The sequence below is a fragment of the Xenopus tropicalis genome, chromosome 2 (assembly GCF_000004195.4).
Source record: "Xenopus tropicalis strain Nigerian chromosome 2, UCB_Xtro_10.0, whole genome shotgun sequence".
In the NCBI taxonomy this organism is placed as follows: Eukaryota; Metazoa; Chordata; class Amphibia; order Anura; family Pipidae; genus Xenopus; species Xenopus tropicalis.
In genome coordinates this window covers 55,502,433-55,527,586 of record NC_030678.2, presented here as the reverse complement: position 1 = coordinate 55,527,586, position 25,154 = coordinate 55,502,433, and the positions used below count along the sequence as shown (strand labels likewise).

General features: G+C 39.8%; 1 protein-coding gene across 1 annotated transcript in view; it reads left to right on the top strand.

Annotated features, from left to right (window-relative positions):
- ccdc80 (coiled-coil domain containing 80) overlaps nt 1-25,154 on the top strand; it is a 38,779-nt gene that overhangs the window by 4,061 nt on the left and 9,564 nt on the right. Inside the window, exons 3-6 of the mRNA XM_012956921.3 lie at nt 140-2,034; nt 6,293-6,449; nt 21,813-21,949; nt 23,129-23,280. Coding sequence (XP_012812375.1) covers nt 148-2,034; nt 6,293-6,449; nt 21,813-21,949; nt 23,129-23,280 — 2,333 coding nt within the window. The 5' untranslated portion in view covers nt 140-147. The remainder of the gene's footprint in view (nt 1-139; nt 2,035-6,292; nt 6,450-21,812; nt 21,950-23,128; nt 23,281-25,154) is intronic.

Sequence of the window (25,154 nt, the reverse complement as noted above, 5' to 3'; positions counted from 1 at the left end):
CATTTTAAAATTTCTATAATAAAACCTATATATCAATTATATACCTATGTATCAATATTATGTCAAAATCAATATGAAGTAATGAACTTTTTACTTATTATGTATTTCTAAATTTCTTTTTTTGTTCTGTATAATGCAGGCAAGTACATGATGAACTGGATAGTAATATTGCAGCCAACTATTCTGGTAGCAGTGTGGCTAGTATGCTCATCAGATATATCACAAGGGACATCCCCGAGTAGGGGCAATGGAGATGTTGAACGGCACAGGACATCACACAGAGATAGCAACCCAGGTTCTGCTCAGCGAAGAGCAGTTAATTCTCAAAGAAGATACCCTGTAAAAAACCAAAGGCCTCATGTTTTTCAGGAAAACAAAGATGAAGATAAAAGCAACTTGTCTCAAAGTATGTTAAATGATGAAGGTCAAAGACACAGAACACATGAAAACCAGGGTCAGAGACATGCTGGTAGCAGAAATGCAATGCAAATGTTAAAAGATGATAGTGCAACAGCTGTGCGGTCAAGAATGGCACGTTTTCCTTCCACTTCAAATTCTCCAAATATTCTTGCAAGTTTTGCTGGAAAAAATCGAGTTTTGATCATCTCTGCACCACATGCATCTGATGGCTACTATAGGCTCATGATGAGTCTTTTAAAAAACGACGTGTACTGTGAACTTGCTGAAAGGCATATTCAACAAATAATATTGTTTCATGAAGAAGGTGAGGAAGGCGGCACAGTTAGAAGAATTACAAATGAAGGAAAGATAATGGAACAGACTCTGGACAAATCTCTTATACCAAAGTTGATGAGTTCATTTAAGTTGGAAAAGGGAAAATTTGGCATGGTTCTTCTCAAAAAAACTTTACAAGTTGAGGAAAGGTATCCTTATCCAGTGCGTCTAGAAGCTATGTATGAGGTTGTTGACCAAAGCCCTATAAGACGCATAGAGAAACTTAGACAAAAAGGTTTTGTACAAAAATGTAAGGCAGCTGGCGTTGAAGGACAGGTACATGAAGAGGGACAGACTGAGGGTGGTAACATTAAAAATGTAAAACCCACACAACCTAGTGGCACTGTCCAAACACCATCAAGAAAAGAGGAGACAAAGAAAAGTGTAGTAATGCCTACACGATTCTCTAGAGTGAAACCTACAAGGAAATCAGTTGGACCTCCAACACGTTCACCAACAACTAGAGCAACAACAGTTTTCCCATCAACGAAGGCAACTACACGAATACTAACTACAGCATCAAGGCCACCAACAACTATACCTACAACTGTGAGTCCAACAACACAAAAAATGTGGACAACTAAACTGTTTACTACTCCAGAGCTTCACAGACATGGCATTCAGTCTGAAACAACAAGAGACCCAGACACTCAAAGCCAGCACATCCCTGTTAGAACTGATAAGAACAGAAATAAACAGATGGGAAAGAGTCATGCTACTACAAGCAGAATAAATAAAGTGGCAGTTCATACAGAGGCTCCAGTTATTTCAACAACCAGGACAGAGCTTACTACCAAAGAAAACACAGCACAATTTGTAGACAACCAGACAGACAGGAAGGATCATGGCACACATGATGTCACTCCAAGTCAAAAGAAATTTACAAAGACAAAGACATCCAAAAAGAAAGGGGTGGATAAAATATTAAACAATGAATATGAGGAAAAAATTGACACTGGAAAAGCTACTACTCCCCATGTTGATTACACCATAGAAGAATCAAATGTTCCACAGCAAAAAGAAAAAGAGCAAAAGAAGGAGGAAAAACTGGACAAAACAGATAAAAAGAAAAAGAAGACTGAAAAAATAGATAAGCCCCCCAAAAAAGAAAAGCAGGCAAAGAAGGACAAAACAGAGAAGAAAGATAAACCTGAAAAAGATCGCAATAAAAAAAACAAGAAAAGTGGCAAAAATGATAACGATGGATATATTAAACCAGAGCAAAAGGTGTTTGTTGAAAGCCCAAAACGATCATTAGCAACATTTCTTGCAAATTTTGAAGGAAAAAGAAGACTACTGGTAAGTGCTCATTGAAGCAATACAAACACGCAATACATTATTTTATTTTTGCTGGCCTAAACCTAATATAACAGTTGTGTTTTTGCTATGTTTGATAATAGTCATAGTAATACAACTGCAATAATATGAATGTCTATTTCTGCCTTCAACTTACTGTTTTATAGACGTTTATATAAATATGTAAATACTGTTATTATCCCATCCTTCCTTATAACAAGCTTGGGCCAAGATTCTCCTATCCCTATAAGTAACCACCAAGGAGCTGTTGCAGTTAAAATAATGAAAACATTCATCTCACTGGTTGCTGTGGGTTATAAGGCTAGAGTAATATTTTCCTGTGTTGGTTCAGACTAGCAAATCTGCCTGCTTTCTTATGATTTAGGGCAGTGTTGTCCAACTGGCAGCCCACCACCTGCCTGGCTGCTGTGACTGTTTTAAGGGTTAAATGGAATCAGTACTGAGATTAACTGGCCCCCTGCATTGTTCACACCTCAGATTCAGGCTGTAAACCCCTGTATTGTTTATAGGGATACACCGAACCCACTTCTTGGGTTGGCCGAACCCACCCTGACGGATTCTGCCGAATCTTGAATTAGGATTGGGAAGGGTTAAAAGACATTGTGGGTGCAGCATGTGGCTAAAAAAATTTTCACCCTAAAATGTTACCCTTTCTGAATGCTAATCAGCATATTCTAATTTATGCTAATTAGGATTCAGATTCGGTTCAGCCGGGACCGTGGATTCGGCCGAAACCAAATCCATCAGTCAGTGCATCCTTAATTGTTTACACCTGTAATCCCCTGTATTCTTTACAATTTTTAGTCCCTGCATTGTTCACAACTCAGGCTCAAGCTGTAAGCGCCCACATTGTTCAGCTGGTTCACACCTCAGACAGACTGTAGGAGCAGTGCCAGCACTGTGTCACTGTATGAACTGCGCTGCCCTATGCTGCTGTGTGTGCCATACTCTGCCTGCCCTATGCTGCCTGTGTGTGCCATACTCTGCCTACCCTATGCTGCTTGTGTGTGCCATACTCTGCCTGCCCTATGCTGCCTGCGTGTGCCATACTCTGCCTGCCCTATGCCGCCTGCGTGTGCCATACTCTGCCTGCCCTATGCCGCCTGCGTGTGCCATACTCTGCCTGCCCTATGCTGCCTGTGTGTGCCATACTCAGCCTGCCCTATGCTGCCTGTGTGTGCCAGACTCTGCCTGTCCTATGCTGCCTGTGTGTGTCATACCCTGCCTGTGCTGCCTGTGAGCACCAACCATCAGGGTTTTTGCTGCAGGGCCCCTATCTACTACAGTACCCAAGCTTCACACAGCGCACCTTCTCTAAAACCTCCAGGACCCCTGTTTACTACAGTGCCCAAGCTTCACACCACTGTCTCTCTATAGCTCTTCTCCAAGGTCCCTAACCTAATCCTACACACTCACAATCCCAATCTGGTGTACAATCAAAACTGGAGCGCTAACCCCAAAAACTGACTCCTTGTGAGGACCCAAACTGCCCTTACTAGCTAGCCTATCTAGCTCTTGTTCCTACAAGCTGTTTTCTCCTTCTACCTTAATGTCTAGCTCTAGCGTAATAAGGCTTCGGGTAGTCAACTGGACTTAGTGACATCTGCTTGTCTGCTGATCTTATCAGGCCAAAAGAGAGAGTGCACAACTCATGCACTGCCTTTTAGGAGTTTCAAGATGGATCTGGCATCACCTGCTGGCTATCCCTGCATATAACTTAACTATTTATATTATAAAATAAATGATTTATTTTACCACTTTATGGGGCAGATTTATCAAAATGTGAGATTATAGTTCACCACAGAAAAATTCACCCACTTTCTATTTATTCCTATGGGATTTTTAGAAGGGTATTTATCAGTGGTTGAGAGTTATAACTCACCATTTGATAAATACCCTTAAAAAAATCCCATAGGAATGAATAGAACATGGCTGAAATTTACTGTGGCAAACTCTAAACTCACATTTTGATAAATCCCCAATATGTAGTTTAGGGGCTCTATCTTATATATTCATATGCAGACACCTGTTAAACCTTCACACTACAGATTGAAGTGGCTTCTATGCAAGCATACAGCAAGAAAAACAACCCTACAGCATATGGATCTATTTATTATTGATTGTGGCAGATAACCTCTTGAATTTGACACTAATAAATAGCAAAAGAGGCACATGCAAAAAAATCCACTTGCTGCAGAGCATTTTGTTAAATACTTCAAATTCAAAGGAAATGGCTGTGCAGTTCAAAATGCATCACAACTCATTTTAAATAATTCTGCATTAAAGGGTTCATATCTGGGGGGGTTGTCAATTTGTTAAGAACTTGCTAACTAGGCTCCCCTTTACTGAAAAACCCACTAGCCTGGGGGGCTATGCCCATTCAAGTAGCAGTTTGGATTTTACTTACAAGTGAATTCTGTTAAAGAGCCCCACACAACACAGAAACCCCTAATATGCCAATCACCGTAATCTTTAAATAGTATAATTAAATACCATTAAATAACCAATAAATACCAATCCAGCTGCAAAACAGTTCTCTTTCTGTATCCTTTGAAATTCTGGCAGGGGCGGAGGGACTAAAACATTGATGTTACAAATTGCAACAACTTATTACAGACAGCATGCAGTAACTACATAACCCACAATGCATTGCACTGTGATGTTCATTTCTTATTACATCCTCATGCAGGGACTTTGCAGGGATTTGGAGAATGCAGGCTGAAGGCAGGCTGAGGACAGTCAACTACTGTTGCTTTTTATTTTTTTGGAGTCTCAAAATAGTCAGCAGGAAAACAGGGGGCTAGACTTAGGTAACTGTTCCAAAATATATTAAATTATTACATATTTTACATTATTATCCGGAAACCTGTTATCCAGAAAGCTCCGAATTACAGAAAGCCTGTCTCCCATAGACAGGTAAAATATCATATGAGTGTGTATTTACATGTGCATATCAGTGTCAAGAATTCATAGCTCTGCATCAGCATATGCGCTAACCTTTTGCTAGTCCAGGCTAGCCATGTCCATACCGTCTTAGCTGCAGGTGGAAAATACGGGGCCCCATTGCAACCATCGTCCTCTGTCACTCCCTAACTTGCGTTTCTGAATAATGGGACTGGTGTAGGTGGATAAGGGAAACATCTACATGCCTCCCCTCTTGCCCCTCATGGATACAGCACTACTAAATGCAGGCAGTGCTGTATTCATGGGGGCAACAGCAGGTCTATGTGCAGCGTCCTGCAACAATTAATCTCGGCAGGTTTAAATGACCCCTTAGGTCTGAGCTGGCACAATTATTGCAGTTAATATTCCTTATGAATAGGGCCAATTGAAAAATATAGTTGATGGTGATTGGGAGAGATCATGAAGTTTTAGCAATAGGTGACAATTATAACAAACCATAACAAACAAACAATAGAATAAATGAGCTCTGAATATTTAGAGGGTTGAAAAGTTCTCTGTAATATACTTCCCCTCTTTCCCACTCACCGTGACTAAAGGTGGCCATTTGTGGGAAGATTTAGGGACATTTTTATTAAGCTACAGCATAACTATATGCATCAATGTATGTAGTAAATTTAACAAAAATGTTCTTTAAACTGCCGATTCAGACCAATTTGTCAGCTTTTCTGCCTGTGTTTGGCCCAAATGACGGGCTTGCCCAATTGATATCTGGCTGAAAATCAGCCAGATATCAATTGAGCAGGTTTGAAAATTCTGTTGACAAAGTGCATAAGCAGTCCTTATCCAGTGGGTTTCTATAGGCCCCAGTGGATATTCCAACCATTGGCCCAAGAAACAACATCTTGTGGATAGCCAAATCGGGCCCATATCAGCTTGTTGACCATGGAAACAAACAGATCTGACAGCAACTTGGCCACATTTGTTTTAAGTGAATTGCCTTATTTCAACAAATTAGTGCCTGCTGTGGAGCACAGCTAGAGAAACATATGTTTTTTTTTATAGTTCTAGGTCTGCAATCTTTTTGAGAAAGTAGGTGGTACAACTCTGGCCCGACACAAACCAGCAATAACTTCACCTAGATGATGATTGCATAATATAATATATATGTACAGAAGTTTTCTTATGTTAAGGCTTGGTAATTTATACAAATGTATGTGTTAGTTATATTTTTTAGACAACTAAATAGTTAGATAATTGATATATACAAAAATAAACATGTGTGTTACTGCTACATAGCTAAGACTAATAGGTGTCTGCTTTTTTCTTTTCATTGTAGCTAATGACAGCACCAAAAGAAGAGAATAAGATGTATTCTCAGCAGCGGGATGAGTATTTGGAGACAGTGTGTGAAATGGCAGTAAGGAAAATCTCCATTGTCACAATATTTGGACCTCTGACAAACAGCACTATGAAAATTGACCACTTTCAGCTAGGTAAATAAAACCTTTGTGTGCTTTTACCCTAGTAGATTAAACATGTTTACCTGCAAGACTATATTTATGGCAGCAACAGCATCTTGCACTTGTCCATTCAGGATAATTATAGAGACAGAGATTGAATTTCAATATTTTAAAGGCACTTGAAAAGTAAATACATTTATGGCATAAATTAGATTATTTTGGCAGCTGTAAACTATTAATTGTCCTTGTCATACCATGGAAATTGTTTTATTTTAGATATCATATGTGCATTGGATAAATATAATTATATATTTGATCATAAAGCATCAGAAGAAAAAAATGACTCCTTAACTGAACTGAACCTGGGGAAATTCAAATTTAGGTTTAATGCAATGTGAACAATTTTGACTGTATAATTATCAGTCTATGCAGTGGTGTAACCACATGCTACCGGCCCCCCCCCCCCCCCCGTGCACCCTCACGTGTGCATGTGTGTCTGCTCATCTGCATATATAGTATAGTGAGCACACAGATTTTCAGTAGCTATAGAGGAAGCAGATCCTGCAGATTGCGGGGTTTTATTGCATTTTAGTTACACCACTGAGTCTGTGTGTGTGCCCTGCATTAAATGGCTGACATGTAGTGCAGTTGCAGCCTGAAAAAAATGTCATAATAGCTAGTGACCCCCATTTCTACTTGTATTGGGTCATCAGCATACCAAGATTTATATGGGCCTCTATCAGCCTGCATGACTATCAGTCAAATATCCTGAAACCAAGGTGTATGTGTGGCAATTACTTTGTACAGTACTCGGCTCCTCTTGCACAGGTAGCACTGGAAATAGCACGCTCATTATTACAGCCCAACAGCTCTGACTAAGGGGCAGATTTATCAAAATGTGAGATTATAACTCACCACAGAAAAATTCACCCACTTTCTATCCATTCCTATGAGATTTGTAGACGTTTATTTATCAAATGGTGAACTCTCACTTTTTACCCTGATAAGCATTTCTAAAAATCTCTTGGGAACAAATAGAAGGTGGGTGATTTTTTTCTGTGGTAAATTCTAATCTCACATTTTGACGTGTCGGACTGGGACCCCAGGGGACCACCAGAAACCTTACACCATGGGCCAACTTTCTAAACTATTTTTCCTCCTTTTTCACTCAACCACTTTATTCTCTGTGTCTTTTTTATTTAATGCTAGCATCTATTCTTCCATCTATTTCTCTTTTTTGTTCCCATTCAGAAATATGGAATGAGCATGAAGTAGACGAAATAGATAGGAGCAGGAGGGCCCAGTGACCTCTTGGCCCACTGGGAGTTTTCCTAGTATCCTGGTAGGCAGTTCCAGGCAAAGCCGGCTGGGCGCTCTATGCAACCCAGCCAGCTTGGCCCGTCCCCCCTCCCGTGGGTGTATCACATGCGCTAGCCCTCCTCCCATGTGGGGGGAAGTAAAGGGCACTGAAATAGGGGTAAGTGAAAGAAGAGGTAACTGCCTGGTGCCCACCCACTGTGCCTCTTCTGCCTACCCATAGTTCCGGCCCTGCTGGTAAGCCAGTCTGACACTTTATTTTGATAATTCTGCCCCAGAGAGAAGCTATTCCTTTTTTTTAAAATCTGTTCAGGGCAAATTACCTTGTGGGTAACATCATGTGGGTAAACTAAATCTCTCTACCTTAACTGTACCCAGCAGTTTGGTATTTGCAGTCATCTGTGCATTACATTGGCTACTCGCTTTGTAGAATCTGTGTGACCGTAGCTGCATAATGTACATAGTTGTGTTCTTTGTGTACTAGCATACAATAGCTGACATTAACTACCGCTTGCTGAATTTGTGTTTCCTTGGCCTTGACTTATTGACTATGACATTTCAAAAGCTGGCAATCTGCTGGTACCGGGGAGGACCCTTACCCTTTGTTTTAATACTTGGGTTCCAGAGCCTTCTGTGAAATTTAAAGGTGACTGTAGAGGAAGAATAAGGTGAACAAAGTAGTGCTATATCTCAGGCATATTCATCATCAAACAATCTGTTTTACCTGTACAGCCATCTCTGCTTTTGCCAGGACCCCATCTGTAACCTGCTTTCTTCTAGGCAAATATTTACTGATCTGTGGTCAAAATGTGCTTTTTAGACACATTCAGAGTGCTGCCAAAGGTATATTATGCTGTCCTATTCAATACTCAGTATCTTTAGCAATAGATTGCTGTGATATTGCTCTGTCAATACAGTGTGTACAGTTTTTTGAGGTGGGCAATTAAAATAAGAATTACATTCTATAGCAAAATTATAACAGGACTTATTTAGTAAGTGTCAAGTATAACTTGACTTATTTTGTCAACAATAGTGCTGTCTTTATTGAATAGCAACTATTTCCATAGTAGGCATGGAGTTACTTCCTGAATGTTAAGATGTGTGGCTTTAATAAGACCATTAGCAACCACTTTGCCTAAAGCAGCCCTTAAGCCACTCTAAAGCAGCCTGCTAGCGCAATATAAAGTATTTTATAGATAGAAGGAAATGTAAATGAAATTGGTTAAATCAGAAATTATAAACTTAGCTGATTCTAGCTAGTCGGACTGGGCTGGCAGGACACCAGGAAAAAAACCTAAAAACCCTATTGAACCCTGTGGCCCCCCCAGTCGACTTCTCCTGCTCCCCCTGCCACAAACTGCATGTCCCAGCTGCTTCCTCTATCCGGAGCTGCTCCTACCCTGATTATAGAGGGGGTACAGTACAGCAGTGTGGGGGTGGGGGACCAGGAACTCGTGACTTTAAGTGACAGGAGGCTTTGGGAAAGTGTTCCTCTATATCAGTGCTGTCCAACTGGCGGCCCGCGGGCCGCGCCCCCCACCTGTCTGGCTGCTTTGATGGCTTACTCTTGTGTAAGCTTTAAATGGTATCAGTACTGTGATTAACTGCCCCCCCCCGCATGGTTCTCACCTCAGATTCAAGCTGTAATCAGGCTGTATTGTTTAAATATGTAATCCCCTGTACTGTTTACACCTTTTAATCTCTGCATTGTTCACCCCCTGCATTGTCCACACCTCGGGCTCAGGCTGTAATCACCCACATTGTTCACCTGTTCACACCTCAGGAGCAGTAGAAACCCACAAATAATCCCTACACACTACAAAAAGAACATTTACTGAGGTGGTACTGCAATTAAAAAGTTTTTTAATATATAGTTACAGTGGTGTGAAAAACTATTTGCCCCCTTCCTGATTTCTTATTCTTTTGCATGTTTGTCACACTTAAATGTTTCTGCTCATCAAAAACTGTTAACTATTAGTCAAAGATAACATAATTGAACACAAAATGCAGTTTTTAAATGAAGGTTTACGTTATTAAGGGAGAAAAAAAACTCCAAATCTACATGGCCCTGTGTGAAAAAGTGATTGCCCCCCTTGTTAAAAAATAACTTAACTGTGGTTTATCAATTTCAATTTTCAATTTCAATATCAATTTCTGTAGTCACCCCCAGGCCTGATTACTGCCACACCTGTTTCAATCAAGAAATCACTTAAATAGGAGCTACCTGACACAGAGAAGTAGAACAAAAGCACCTCAAAAGCTAGACATCATGCCAAGATCCAAAGAAATTCAGGAACAAATGAGAACAAAAGTAATTGAGATCTATCAGTCTGGTAAAGGTTATAAAGCCATTTCTAAAGCTTTGGGACTCCAGCGAACCACAGTGAGAGCCATTATCCACAAATGGCAAAAACATGGAACAGTGGTGAACCTTCCCAGGAGTGGCTAGCCGACCAAAATTACCCCAAGAGCGCAGAGACAACTCATCCGAGAGGCCACAAAAGACCCCAGGACAACATCTAAAGAACTGCAGGCCTCACTTGCCTCAATTAAGGTCAGTGTTCACGACTCCACCATAAGAAAGAGACTGGGCAAAAACGGCCTGCATGGCAGATTTCCAAGGCGCAAACCACTTTTAAGCAAAAAGAACATTATGGCTCGTCTCAATTTTGCTAAAAAACATCTCAATGATTGCCAAGACTTTTGAGAAAATACCTTGTGGACCGACGAGACAAAAGTTGAACTTTTTGGAAGGTGCGTGTCCTGTTACATCTGGCGTAAAAGTAACACAGCATTTCAAAAAAAGAACATCATACCAACAGTAAAATATGGTGGTGGTAGTGTGATGGTCTGGGGTTGTTTTGCTGCTTCAGGACCTGGAAGGCTTGCTGTGATAGATGGAACCATGAATTCTACTGTCTACCAAAAAATCCTGAAGGAGAATGTCCGGCCATCTGTTCGTCAACTCAAGCTGAAGCGATCTTGGGTGCTGCAGCAGGACAATGACCCAAAACACACCAGCAAATCCACCTCTGAATGGCTGAAGAAAAACAAAATGAAGACTTTGGAGTGGCCTAGTCAAAGTCCTGACCTGAATCCTATTGAGATGTTGTGGCATGACCTTAAAAAGGCGGTTCATGCTAGAAAACCCTCAAATAAAGTTGAATTACAACAATTCTGCAAAGATGAGTGGGCCAAAATTCTTCCAGAGCGCTGTAAAAGACTCGTTGCAAGTTATCGCAAACGCTTGATTGCAGTTATTGCTGCTAAGGGTGGCCCAACCAGTTATTAGGTTCAGGGGGCAATTACTTTTTCACACAGGGCCATGTAGGTTTGGATTTTTTTTCTCCCTAAATAATAAAAACCCTCATTTAAAAACTGCATTTTGTGTTTACTTGTGTTATCTTTGACTAATAGTTAAATGTGTTTGATGATCAGAAACATTTTGTGTGACAAACATGCAAAAGAATAAGAAATAAGGAAGGGGGCAAATAGTTTTTCACACCACTGTATTGTGCAGACTGTAGGAGCAGTGCCAGCATTGTGTCACTGTAGGCTGCCTGTGTGTGAGCATAGGGCAAGCAGAGTATGGCACACACAGGCAGGGTAGGGAAGGCAGAGTATGGCACACACAGGCAGAGTAGGGCAGGCAGAGTATGGCACACACAGGCAGAGTAGGGCAGGCAGAGTATGGCACACACAGGCCAAGTTTGGCACAAACCAGCCAAGAATGGCACACACAGTGAAAGTATGGCACACGCAGGCAGGGTAGGGAAGGCAGAGTATGGCACACACAGGCAGGGTAGGGCAGGCAGAGTATGGCACACACAGGCCAAGTATGGCACAAACCAGCCAAGAATGGCACACACAGTGAAAGTATGGTACGCAGGCAGGGTAGGGCAGGCAGAGTATGGCACAGACAGGCCAAGTATGGCACAAACCAGTCAAGAATGGCACACACAGTGAAAGTATGGTACGCAGGCAGGGTAGGGCAGGCAGAGTATGGCACAGACAGGCAGGGTAGGGAAGGCAGAGTATGGCAGACACAAAGGCAGGGTAGGGCAGGCAGAGTATGGCACACAGGCAGGGTAGGGCAGGCAGAGTATGGCAGGTTTTTGCTGTACTACAACCATTAATATGGGTATGGTCATGTGATAACATGGGTGTGGTTTCAAGTGGGTGCGGTTTCAAAAAGGGGAGTGGTCAAAACTGGCTTCCATTATCGGCCCTCCACCACGTAGGTCGGAAAAATTCCGGCCCTCGGTACAACAGAAGTTGGACAGCACTGCTTTATATCTATAAGCAATACAGGGGTGCCATATTTTCTTAAATCAGGTGTGTTTGTCAAATGCAATACTTCTCTCTCTCTTCTTCTCTCAATAAGCTTATCCTACGCTAATGGTCAGTGTGATATGTTTTCCATGTGGTGAGACAGTTATCCAGTAACATGTTTGGGACCAGATGATAATAAACAAATATGCCACACAGAGAGTTTTATTGATATGCTAGGCTGAGAGCAAGGCAGTATCTGGACAGCCCGGATTTAATGAATCAATTTAATCTCTTCTACAGAAACTCACTTTTTTAAAATGATTATATAAAATATAATCAATACATTAGGTGATGTTTTTTATTTGGTAATGTAATAAAGAAACCTGTTTGCAAACAATGCCTTTAGAGTGACCAGCTGTGTCAACAGAATGGGATATAACCTCATGTGAACATGGAGAAGCACAGTCAATAAAACAGTGGGCAACTACAAATGCCAGCAAGAGTCTGAAAGAAGCACAGCTATAAATAAGTAGCAAAATTAAACTCACAACTGAATATCACACTTTGGGTGTAGGTGATCAATATGTGAAAGTAAAATTCATTGATTTAAGTTGTTTGTAGAATAAATGACAACAATCTGTAATGTTATTTTTACATTTACTGAATCATACCACATTGCTTGGTCATCAGACCATGTTGGTCCACTGAAATGATCTGCATCATAAATAAGCAGTAGTAAAGATTACTTAGAGGTTAAAAGATCTTTCTTAGAAAAGATGTGATTGCAGTTAAATGCTAACAAATTTGTAGAAAATGTAATTCAGTAGGCAAGAGAATTCTACAGACAGAATAATCCTGTAACCAGAAAGAGTTGAATATTCTGAGAGGCACCCAGGGTGGGGAGAATTCACTTACATGGTTAAAATTTGCAGCAATACTGCTTTAGCACTACACAGATCAAAGGTAATGGCTGATTGTCACTTAGGGGTTACCAGACTGATGCAGTTACACCTATATTAGTGAACTTTCCCCTGGCAAATATTAAGCAATTATCCTGGCCTTCAGTCTAGGGACAAGGCAATCACTATGAGCATTTCTGCTTAATCACGTAAATAATGTTTCATCCTATTACAACTCTTTCCTCATCATTCTCATACTTTTATTTTCTTTGCTCCCCTTTAAGTTGTTTTATCCCTTATTATCTTTGTTTGGATCAACTGCAGCCCAACAGAAGGAAGGACCCTTCCCTTATTGTACAATGATGAAAGGGAGGCTGACCAACTTGGTGAACTCTAGGGCCCAGTTATGACTAGGTGCACCAAAAATTTTCCTGGTGAGCCAGTTTTGCCTTGACATGCAGCAGAAAATCAGAAGTGAAATCCACAGGCCAAATAGTAAATTATTGTGGAAATACATGGAGAATATCAGGGCCAAGTGATGAAGTGAAAGGATAATTTTAAATAAGGCGTTAAGAGACAGCGTGTGAAGATTATATCATACAGACAGGATCTAGGCTTTTGCATATAATATGTATCTATAGCACTGTCTGTAGTATTATTCACATTAAAGTAGATCTTAGATTGGCAGTTGTAAAAATACCAACATAAAAATGGAATATATTGTATTGTATGAAGTGATATTAATTTAATCAAATATTGTCATCAACCAATGCAGCTCCTGTTGCTATGTACTGTACAAATCAGTTACACATTGTTCTATTTACCACATTTAATGGTAAAAAAAAAAGTACTTAGTACCTTAGTAGGTCCAGTCTTTACTGGGACCCTGAAAAGCATATACATTCTATACAGTAAATCACAACAGGCTCCAAATATTTAATTTTTTTCTGGGCTCAAGAAGGCCAGGTGACTTTTCAATATGTTTTTCATGTTTTTGGCAATAAACACAGCTAACCAACAGGAAACTTCTGGCTTTTTGCTAATTCTACTTATGCCATTAGCCTCAGACTGAGTTCACACTTTGGCTTTCTGTGAGGAATGCAGTTTTGCAGGGAATGTCCAAAGATGTTGCTAAAGCCAATGATGCTGTAACATGCAGGAGGTTAGAGAGTAAATAATTGTATAGCCAACTATTTGTACTTGGACAGAAAACTGTCTGAAGGATCAAACAGGGAGTATTATGAATGGGCCATTTTCTAGTTGGGGCAATGCTCTCAGTGAACTACCTCAGGGCTCAGTCTTTGGACTAAATTTGTTCATGAATAACATTGAAACTGGCTCTGAAAGTATATTAGTGTTTACTGATGGCGGAGATTTATGCAAGGCACTAATCTTCATGCAGGATGTTTATACTTTACAGAAGGTGCTAGCAAATATGGATGTCTGATCAACTAAACCATACATAAAGATCAAGGCAAATTAGACAATTACTCATTAAATTGTACTGTAATTGGTAATTTATTTCCCATAAGTGGTAGAAGTAAGAAAATTCAGCTCAGTCAATATTATGACTACAGGTAAATCACTGCATATGGAATTTCTGGGGATAAGAATTCCCTGTTTGACTGCAGCCTCCCATTTTGCTGTGTCATTAATTGCAAAGAAATGATTTAAACTGTGTGTCCAACAGATACTTGCTTAATACCACTATTGTAGGTCATTCCGCAGAATGAAAAATATGTACAGTGGAAGGGTGTTCCCCATTTAACTGAATAAAAAGTTTGTACAGTGGAATAACTTAAAGAACATACAATATTTTAGTAATAATAAAACAGTACCTTGTACCTGATCCCAACAAAGATATAATAAATCCTTATTATTGGCAAAAAAAAACCCTATTGGGTTTAAATGTTTTTTTTTTAGTAGACTTAAGGTAAGACTAAAGGAGATACAAATTACTGTACTTAAAGATCCCAGGTTCCATGCATTCTGGATAACAGGTCCCATACCTGTAGTGAGGTTTCCAACTGGTTTCCAACTTGTCTCCTAATTCAGTTCCAGATTTTCCCATAGAGCCAGATGCAATTTACTAGTAAAATGTATCTCTCTGTTTATCACCTGAATACTCTATTAAAGTCTATGAGAAAAACTGGAACTGAATTAAGCAAAAAGTTTTATTCTCCTTAAATTGAATCTCACCCCAAACTTTTTTACATGATAAACCATAAACATGTTTTTCCATTAATTTAAATCTGGCCCATAATTGGTAGGAAATACCACTGACATCAAGAGGGGCAGGAAATGGGGCCATTGGGGCATGACGACTGGGGAAAATAAGGGAAACTATAAGACTAGGGAATAAGTCAGATGGGAAAGTTGTAAAAAAATGTACCTGTCTTTCATAAACACGAACAGACAATAATAATATGGATAGCAACAGGGAAAAATGAGCTGTTTGGTTCAAATGTCACAGGGTTCAGAGTGAATTGATTCTTATGACTCCTTTACTTTATACATTTACCATCACTTCTCACAGCATGTGCCATTTTCTGGAGTGTGCATTATGTAGAACTGCATAAGGAGCAACTATATTTTTAATGTTACCAGCCTTTTCAGTATTTGCCATAACGTTAGCAACCGCAGACACAAGCCAAACATCTCAAGTCACATAATGATCTATTTAGAGATCGACACATTTACCTTCCTTTAAACTGAGTCATGCACTTGTGTCTGTGTGGGCCTGGTTTTATATTTTGCTTGAGATGTTTGCCTCTCTCTCGTAACAGAAGAGTCTGTTATACTGAGTGGTCATAAAGTCTCTGGTATCAAAGAGTAGGCTGAACCACTGTATTTATGTTTTTTACCAAAACAGCATGAAATATAGAAAACATATAAACCTTTGAGCTTTGCCACATGAATGATGATTAACCAATTCTAGAAGGCTGACAGCATAACTCATGTATCTCTACAAGTATAAAAATATTACTTGATTTAGCAACATTTTTGTAAAATATTCAGTCACCCTTAGCATAAGCATTTTGTGTCTGTATATATAAATACTGACCGTGTTGTTTTTAGCTTAGTCTCCAGTATTTAAAGATGTTATAATGTTTCATAATCAGGATAAAAGTATAACTTTCTCCTAATGTTACTTTCAAGTGAATATTTTATTCTGTAAATGTCGATAAAGCAGGGCTTAGTCTATTTTTATAAGTGCACTGTATAAAAAATTGAATTGTTGCAAATGAAATTAAAAAAGGGTCATGAAAATGAAATTATTTGCAGAATGCGACAATTGTCACTGTTTGTTTCAGTTATGCTTAAAATGTAAAGGTGATCAAAGGCTAGCTAAACAAGTAGGTCTCTGCTTGATTTGACTGCTATACCCTGACCAAATTGGCCTGATCCAATCATTGGTTAGGATCATGTAGCATCAGAGAACAACAGAGATCTGTTGGACCACATCAATGTACCATAGTAAACCTCATCCAACAAGATTTCAAAAGCCCAATTTTTGGCCACATATCAGTCAAACAGACCCATCCGAAGGCTCAGTACACAGGGTAATAATAAACATTATTTTTACTAGAAAATAGTTTTTTTTTAAGCTGCTCTTGCACAGGCCTGTTGTCCAGGCAGTGTATTTACCACTTCTGATAGCCTGCCAACAGATACCTTGCCAAAAGATCAGCTGCATCTCTATTGGGCAGGATTGAAAATCCCATCAGGTCAGGACAGTAGTGAAGTATTGGTGTGGTCCTCTCCCAACATGTCTGCCTAGATCTGCATTAGGATTCAATCAGTGGCCCCAAGATAATTTACTATCTGCCTCTTGCTGTGCTATGTGTTCTGCCACCTTATGTATTACAGTGGCTTGCAAAAGTATTCGGCCCCCTTGAACTTTTCCACATTTTGTCACATTACAGCCACAAACATGAATCAATTTTATTGGAATTCCACGTGAAAGACCAATACAAAGTGGTGTACACGTGAGAAGTGGAACGAAAATCATACATGATTCCAAACATTTTTTACAAATAAATAACTGCAAAGTGGGGTGTGCGTAATTATTCAGCCCCCTGAGTCAATACTTTGTAGAACCACCTTTTGCTGCAATTACAGCTGCCAGTCTTTTAGGGTATGTCTCTACCAGCTTTGCACATCTAGAGACTGAAATCCTTGCCCATTCTTCTTTGCAAAACAGCTCCAGCTCAGTCAGATTAGATGGACAGAGTTTGTGAACAGCAGTTTTCAGATCTTGCCACAGATTCTCGATTGGATTTAGATCTGGACTTTGACTGGGCCATTCTAACACATGGATATGTTTTGTTTTAAACCATTCCATTGTTGCCCTGGCTTTATGTTTAGGGTCGTTGTCCTGCTTGAAGGTGAACCTGCGCCCCAGTCTCAAGTCTTTTGCAGACTCCAAGAGGTTTTCTTCCAAGATTGCCCTGTATTTGGCTTCATCCATCTTCCCATCAACTCTGACCAGCTTCCCTGTCCCTGCTGAAGAGAAGCACCCCCAGAGCATGATGCTGCCACCACCATATTTGACAGTGGGGATGGTGTGTTCAGAGTGATGTGCCGTGTTAGTTTTCCGCCACACATAGTGTTTTGCATTTTAGCCAAAAAGTTCAATTTTAGTCTCATCTGACCAGAGCACCTTCTTCCACATGTTTGCTGTGTCCCCCACATGGCTTGTGGCAAACTGCAAACGGGACTTCTTATGGTTTTCTGTTAACAATGGCTTTCTTCTTGCCACTCTTCCATAAAGGCCAACTTTGTGCAGTGCACGACTAATAGTTGTCCTATGGACAGATTCCCCCACCTGAGCTGTAGATCTCTGCAGCTCGTCCAGAGTCACCATGGGCCTCTTGGCTGCATTTCTGATCAGCGCTCTCCTTGTTCGGCCTGTGAGTTTAGGTGGACGGCCTTGTCTTGGTAGGTTTACAGTTGTGCCATACTCCTTCCATTTCTGAATGATCGCTTGAACAGTACTCCGTGGGATGTTCAAGGCTTTGGAAATCTTTTTGTAGCCTAAGCCTGCTTTAAATTTCTCAATAACTTTATCCCTGACCTGTCTGGTGTGTTCTTTGGACTTCATGGTGTTGTTGCTCCCAATATTCTCTTAGACAACCTCTGAGGCCATCACAGAGCAGCTGTATTTGTACTGACATTACATTACACACAGGTGCACTCTATTTAGTCATTAGCACTCATCAGGCAATGTCTATGGGCAACTGACTGCACTCAGACCAAAGGGGGCTGAATAATTACGCACACCCCACTTTGCAGTTATTTATTTGTAAAAAATGTTTGGAATCATGTATGATTTTCCTTCCACTTCTCACGTGTACACCACTTTGTATTGGTACGTGGAATTCCAATAAAATTGATTCATGTTTGTGGCTGTAATGTGACAAAATGTGGAAAAGTTCAATGAATACTTTTGCAAGCCACTGTATATGCTGTGTCACTTTCTGTGTTATATTTTATTGGTCATGTGCTCTGTGCTGGGCCATTTGTCAGCTATCCCATCTAAAAAACAAATTTACAAAGATCTCTGCTCAGGATGTTTTTCGAACAAAAATTATATGAAATGCAAGACATTTTTTGACACCAAAAGGCTCTGCAGCATGACTTTCAAGGCATATTTGCTCACTCTCCTGTATGGTGCATTATGGCTCCCCTTTTCTCTAAAGGTGGCCATACAGGGGCAGATTCAAGCTTCTGATGCAAGTCCTTTTGACCAATTGGGGGATCCCTGGCGGCCCTACCGGAGCTGTCGATCAGGCAGGTTTGATTTCTTAGTTGGATCAAGGACCACATTGGCTCATTGATGGGGTTCTTGCTCCAACCACTCCTGTCTCCGTCGCTGTAATTCAATGTTTGGCCCTAGGCTTTATGGCCTTGTACAACAATGAAAATCTCAACTTGGCACAACTTTTACAGTAGAATCTTTGCTCAAATTAATAATAAACTATATCAATTAGCATAAAGAGGCCAAAAAAGTATCTCCTAATTCAATTACAGATCTCCCATAGATTTCTAAGGAGTTCTCATAAAATAAACCAGAAAATTTTTCTCAAATTCAATTAAATCTGATCCTTACGGTGCCCGATAAAAACTGCTGACGGTCGGCAGCTTATTGGCCCGTGTATGGGGCCCTAAGACAGACCTGTATGACCAATATGTGGCCGAGAGCCAAATGTCAATCTGGCAGGTTTATAAATCCCATTGGCACGTTGGTGCAGTCCTTGTCCCGATGGCCTGCATTCTGTCAGTGTGATCCCTTCAAGCTGAATAATAGGATCGATCAGATATTGCCTACCTAAAGGTGGACATATTGGGGAAAGATCCACTTGTTTGGCCAGCTTTAGTAAGATAATTGTTGTGGCTGATATGTCGGTTGATTCTTACGTTTTTCTCTCCCTTTAATTAAAATAATATACCTTCCGCCAATTTGTCTCGGGAAGGTAGAAATCATTCTTGATTGGAACGAACAGCATTGTTACTTTTCTGACTTTACATTTATATTAATAATTTTTGAATCCTCAAATAAGTAATCAGCAAAGTCTAATTAACATTTTAGATAAATTACAAAAATGATTAAGTGAACTGCAATTGATAATTACACAGACAGACAAAAATGCCACTTTCATGACCTGGTAGTGACCTACGTACACATTTCTGCTCAGTTACTTTGCCTTGGGCTTGGTTCCATCTAAATGTATTAACCACCTTTAAAACATGTCAGGCAAGAGTTCACTTGAGTCACCCCTGACTCTTCTTTACTAGTGTCTGGCTACAGATGTGGTCATTGTATGAAATTGCTAAAAATGCAGTCTTAAGAAGCTAAAGTGGTTGCATCAAAACATGAACATTTTCCAGTAATTCATCTAGTCAAAAGGATGTGGTATGTGTCCTTGCATACATACAGAGTGCATACTGGTGGCATAGTGGTGTACAATAGCTATAGCTGTGACTTCTAGAGAATGTGGAGAATGACAGTGTAGTTCCAAGTACCTTTTAAATAAACATTTATCAAAGATTTTAATGGTTTTTAAAGTCATTTGTAACTTATTTGTGTTTAAAGTTATTTGTAAATTGCTATAAAAAGCAATGTCTAGCTATTTATGTTCTCTACACTCCTGGCCCTGAATCCTGAAACAATGTTGCAAGCCAGCTGAATAAAGGACTGACTCCTGTTACACTTTTTCAAGAGACAGACTGAACACAAAGGAATAAACAAACACTGCTTTTAAAAGCAATTACATTTACAAATAACTTTAAGGGCTCTGGCACACGGGGAGATTAGTAGCCCGCAACAAATCTCCCTGTTCGCGGGCGACTAATCTCCCCGGATTGTCATCCCACGGGCGAAAATGTAAGTCGCCGGTGGGATGGCACACGCTGCGCAGGTGATTTCAGCAAATCGTCAAAAATGCCTCGCGAGGCAACTTTGCTGATTTGCCGAAATCACCTGCGCAGCATGTGCCATCCCACCAGTGACTTACATTTTCGCCAGTGGGATGGTAGTTCAGGGAGATTATTCGCCCGTGACAAGAGAGATTTGTCGTGGGCAACTAATCTCCCCGTGTGCCAGAGCCCTAAAATATTGAAAATGTAAAATCAATACAATCTAGATTATTAGAATTAATTGATATTGGAATGCTGCTTAGAATTTTATTTTCATTATGCAAAAAAAATGTTTTTGTGGTGGAGTTATTATAAACTGGTTAGGATCAGTTGGATTTGTAGAACTGTATATTCAGTCAGTAGCCCACAAAATCTGTGTAGTTGACACCTCAGTTTAAGAACACATAAGCAAGAACAAAGTTCTTTGGGGATGTTAAATTGTGATTGGCTCTCTGGTAGCCCCATATGGACTGCTAGCCTGCAATAGCTTCTGCTTGGAGTAAAACTGCATGTCTGTGCTTCCAAATCTTGCCAACCCAGAAATTTAAACAATGGGCACCTACTTTGAAGCCACTGGGAGCAACATCAAAGGGGGTGATGAGCAACATGTTGCTTACGAGCCACTAATTGGGGATCATTGCCATAGACGATGGAGCAGGGATGGTGGGGGAGGGGGTATTTTATTGTGAGTAGACCAATGGGACTCAATATCCCCCTAACAACTAAATGTCTTACACAGTCCCTGAGAGAGTAAACTCCACCCCATCCATACAGCTGTTTTAGATAAAGCTTTAAGGAGCAACAGCATAGCCTGGGCCACAATGCTCTCTTTTGTTATTTAAGCTGCACTTTAAATTTTAATGAAATTATAATGAATCTTTTATTTTTTTCTATCCTAACAAAATGCAAGAATCATGCTGAAACTTGTATTTAGAAAATGCTAAAACATTTTGCTGGACTTTTGCTCCGGTTTATAACAATGCTCCGGCAGATACAACAATGACATGCAGTACTGGGCATGTTTGAAGGTTCCAAATTACCAGAGAAATCCTAGTCAACAGCCCCCATGCTAAACATAGTGAAATAGCTCATCTCCACACAACCCTAATCCAGAGACTGAATTTTATACCTACTACTTTTCAGAATGCTGTTATCTATGAACCCTGCAGTTACACTTTGTAGCATGGCTTTGCCACGTAGCTGTGTTTAATAAAGCATGTAGTATCTATGTCCATTCTGTGCTATAGCTTTGGTTTCCATATGTTTTCGCTGGCACTCTTGAATTCCAGTCTTTAAGTTAACTTACATTTTTATGATGTTAGGATCAACAACAATGACAGGCTAAGGCATATTTACATAACCAAATCTTGAAAAACAACAAGTTACAGTATTCCCAATGATTATGCAGCATGAAAGCTTGTTTTCCATTAATTCTTTGTTTTTTTTTTGTTGTTTTGTTTTTGCTTTGTTTTTTTTTTTTTAAATCAAGATAATGAGAAGCCAATGAAAGTGATTGGAGAGGATGATCTGCTGGATGTTGATCTCATAACTGAATTGAGGAAAGAGTATGGCATGACTTACAATGATTTCTTTATGGTGCTAACAGATTTAGATATGAGAGTCAAGGTAAGAAACATATTATTGTATCCCAAAAGAGTAAAAGGGTAGAACTTCCAAGATTTGGATTCCACCTTTTTAAAATAAACACATACTGTATTTTGTAAGAGATTTCATTATGGCAGAATAGTTCTATTTACTAGATGTAATCAGTGTTATTCTTACATCAACAGTAGTGAATAATGGCCCAGTGGGTTTACATGGTAAATTAGGCCTTAGAATACATTTGCAGACAGGAAAACTTGTGTTCGGCAGTTTGCAACACTTCAGCTACAAAGTCAGCCCTAGAAAAGAGCTTTTGATTATAAACCCTATCTACAAGTGTGCATGAAAGAAAGTAATAATTCAGTCCTGAAGGCAGGGCTGGTGCTTTGCTTTAAGTTTACATATACCACTTCCTACATGCCATACCTTCCTTCTAATAAAAGCCTCACTGTTTAAAATTTCTTGGATAACTAGGATCTTAAAAAAAAGAATTCATTTGGTAAGTAAGAATTTTTGTCAAAAGGCCAAGCCTGCTGGTTACATGTTAGGTCCAGTCATCTAGCCCACATAGAACAGTGTGTTATATGTTTTGCAAAAACACTCTATGAAAAGGTCTTAACGGCAGATTTTGGTTACGGTCAAGCTAAAAATGATTTCAGATGTAAGCAGCAGGGGGTCAACGTTCTAGGCAATTTGAAAGATTGTTGCATGGAAATGTCTGAAGAATGTGAAAAGCTATTTTTTGTAAGAATTGTTAAAAGTGCATTAGGCATACAAGTTTTAGAAAGGTTTTGGTCTTCTCTGGGTGTGATTGTTGTAATTTCTATAATTTTGCAAGCAGTGCTCTCCTTTAACCTGCGTGGTGCCTCTAAAGCTGAGTACAAAGCAGCAGGTACATGCCTACATTTGCCTCTTTTAGCTGGAAAGACAAATTGTGACTCACTGCCTACACTCCCCCAATGCAGCAGGCTTGTTGTTAGCCCTAGGATTTTTGAGGATAGAGTTCTGTAAAACATGAAGCATATAAATTTCACAAGAAATGTTATTGCTTGCCCAAACCTAATTAAACGAAATAAAGTTTACAAGCCATGTGTTGATCTGCTGCTATTATATTTTCATATTATACTCTTCCAGATATTAAAAGAATTAATTTATGATTATTGAAAAATTATAATGAAATTCTACAACTTTTTCCCCACACAGCAATACTACGAAGTCCCTATTAGCATGAAATCTGTGTTTGACCTGGTAGATACTTTCCAGTCTAGAATTAAGGAAATGGAAAAGCAAAAAAGGGATGGAATAACATGCAAAAGGGAAGACAAAACAAGGTCTCTAGAAAATTTCCTTTCAAGGTAGGTTTTCTTTTGAAGTTTGTATTATTAGTTTGTCTGATTTTATATTTCCTTCACAATATATGTTCTGAAAGTTCAGGGTTGAACTGGGGTGTGTGAGGCTCAACAGGGCTGCTACCCCAGGGGTCCCCACACTCGCTCAGGGTCCCTCGACTGCCCGTTCACACATTGCCAGCCCCCCGCGTGCATACCTTACTGCTCCCCTGCCCCCATGCGATCAGGGGAGGGTAGCAGCAGCAGTGGGGATCGGGTCTGGGCTTGCGGGGCCCACTGGGTTTTTTCTGGTGTCCTGCCGGTCCAGTCCAACCCTGTAAAAGTTAAACTTGTGGCCCTCAAGCTTTAGTTCAGCTATAGCTCCTAGCATACTAATAGCAGTAGAGAGCTTCTGGGAGATGTAGGTCAGGAAAAACTAACCATTTGCAGGTTGAACATCCTAGATATTTTCCCAATTAATACTGGTGGCCACAGTCTGCATTTCTTTGAGAGACCTTTTTCTAATTGGATACAGATTAGAAATAATTAATCAGTATAAGTATGCAGCCATATTTTTACCTCTTAAAATAAATGCTTTGCAGTTTGTACATATCCATCAATAAAGTCTGCTCCATCTGCAACTTAAAGTAACTCATAATGAAATATAGTTGGATGTACCAGCAAAGAAACAAAAAAGTAATAGGGCTCATATGTGACCGCAAGTGCAGTGAGCAAAATGTAATTTTGAGCACAAGCACTGTGGGGTTTTTTTCATAATGCAGTATTTTCCCCTAGAATTCAATTGTCATTCCACTCACCAGGTAAAGTTGCACCTGTCGCAATTGCAGCCAATGCATCAAAATTAACGTACTTCGGTCTCAATTGAACAAAACTGTGCTGAAAGTCTTCCAAACCCAGTTGGCTTAATTTATGGTGTTTGGAAAGAGAGTGACATTCACCCAATACTTTAGACGCAAGTGCTCTGCACCTATTGACATAGGATGATGAGGGAACCCTGGAGCTACCACCTGGTCCAGAGGTGGCAGTAGTTTTACGGCATTGTGTCAATAGGTGCAACTACATTAGATTCGGAACATGAATCATAAAGGACTGACGAATGGGGTTTTAAGCACAACTAACTGCAGGGAAATGTGCGCAACTGCAACTGTGCTTATATTTGTAAATGCGCCCTAATACCTTGTAAAAGTTCAATAGGATTAAAATGTGCCCACCTACAGGGTATGAGTGAATGTCTGTTTGGAAAGGGAACACGTTTAATATGTTTCACTTTCATTTACATAGACCTGTTAAATATCAAAAAGGGTTTGTTTCTTCTCGTACATATGGAAGTGCAGAATGCTTCTCTAAGTAAAATATATGAGGTGCTGGGTTTGTGCCAGGTCAGACAAGGTCACTGGCGCACCACCATTTGGGAAGTTGGAATGTCAGGAATGAAATATCAACATAGTAGCTTTTTGTTTAGAAAAAACATTCTGGCCTAAATTAACAGGATGGCATAGAATGGAATACTGAAGGACCCAAGTAAACAAGGGTTGTTTATATTAGGATCAAAAACTGCCCCCTGTATATTAAATAATTTATATGTTTTTAAAAAACAAATAAAATTTCATAAAGTATTAACTTTGTATGCTTTGCATTTTATCTGTTACAACATTTTTGTTCACGTAGATTTAAATTTGGTCTCTTTCTCAGGAATGGTAAACACTCTTTCTGAAATTATACATCATTCATATTAGTCCCACCCCCATTGGAGTTTACAATCTTAGGTTCCTATCAGATTTAAGTTATATGGTTGTGAGGGGTTATTGTCCTAACATGACCTAATGTGAATTGGGTGTAAGTGCTAGCCAAGCATGGGGCTTAGTAAAATAGGTATGTAT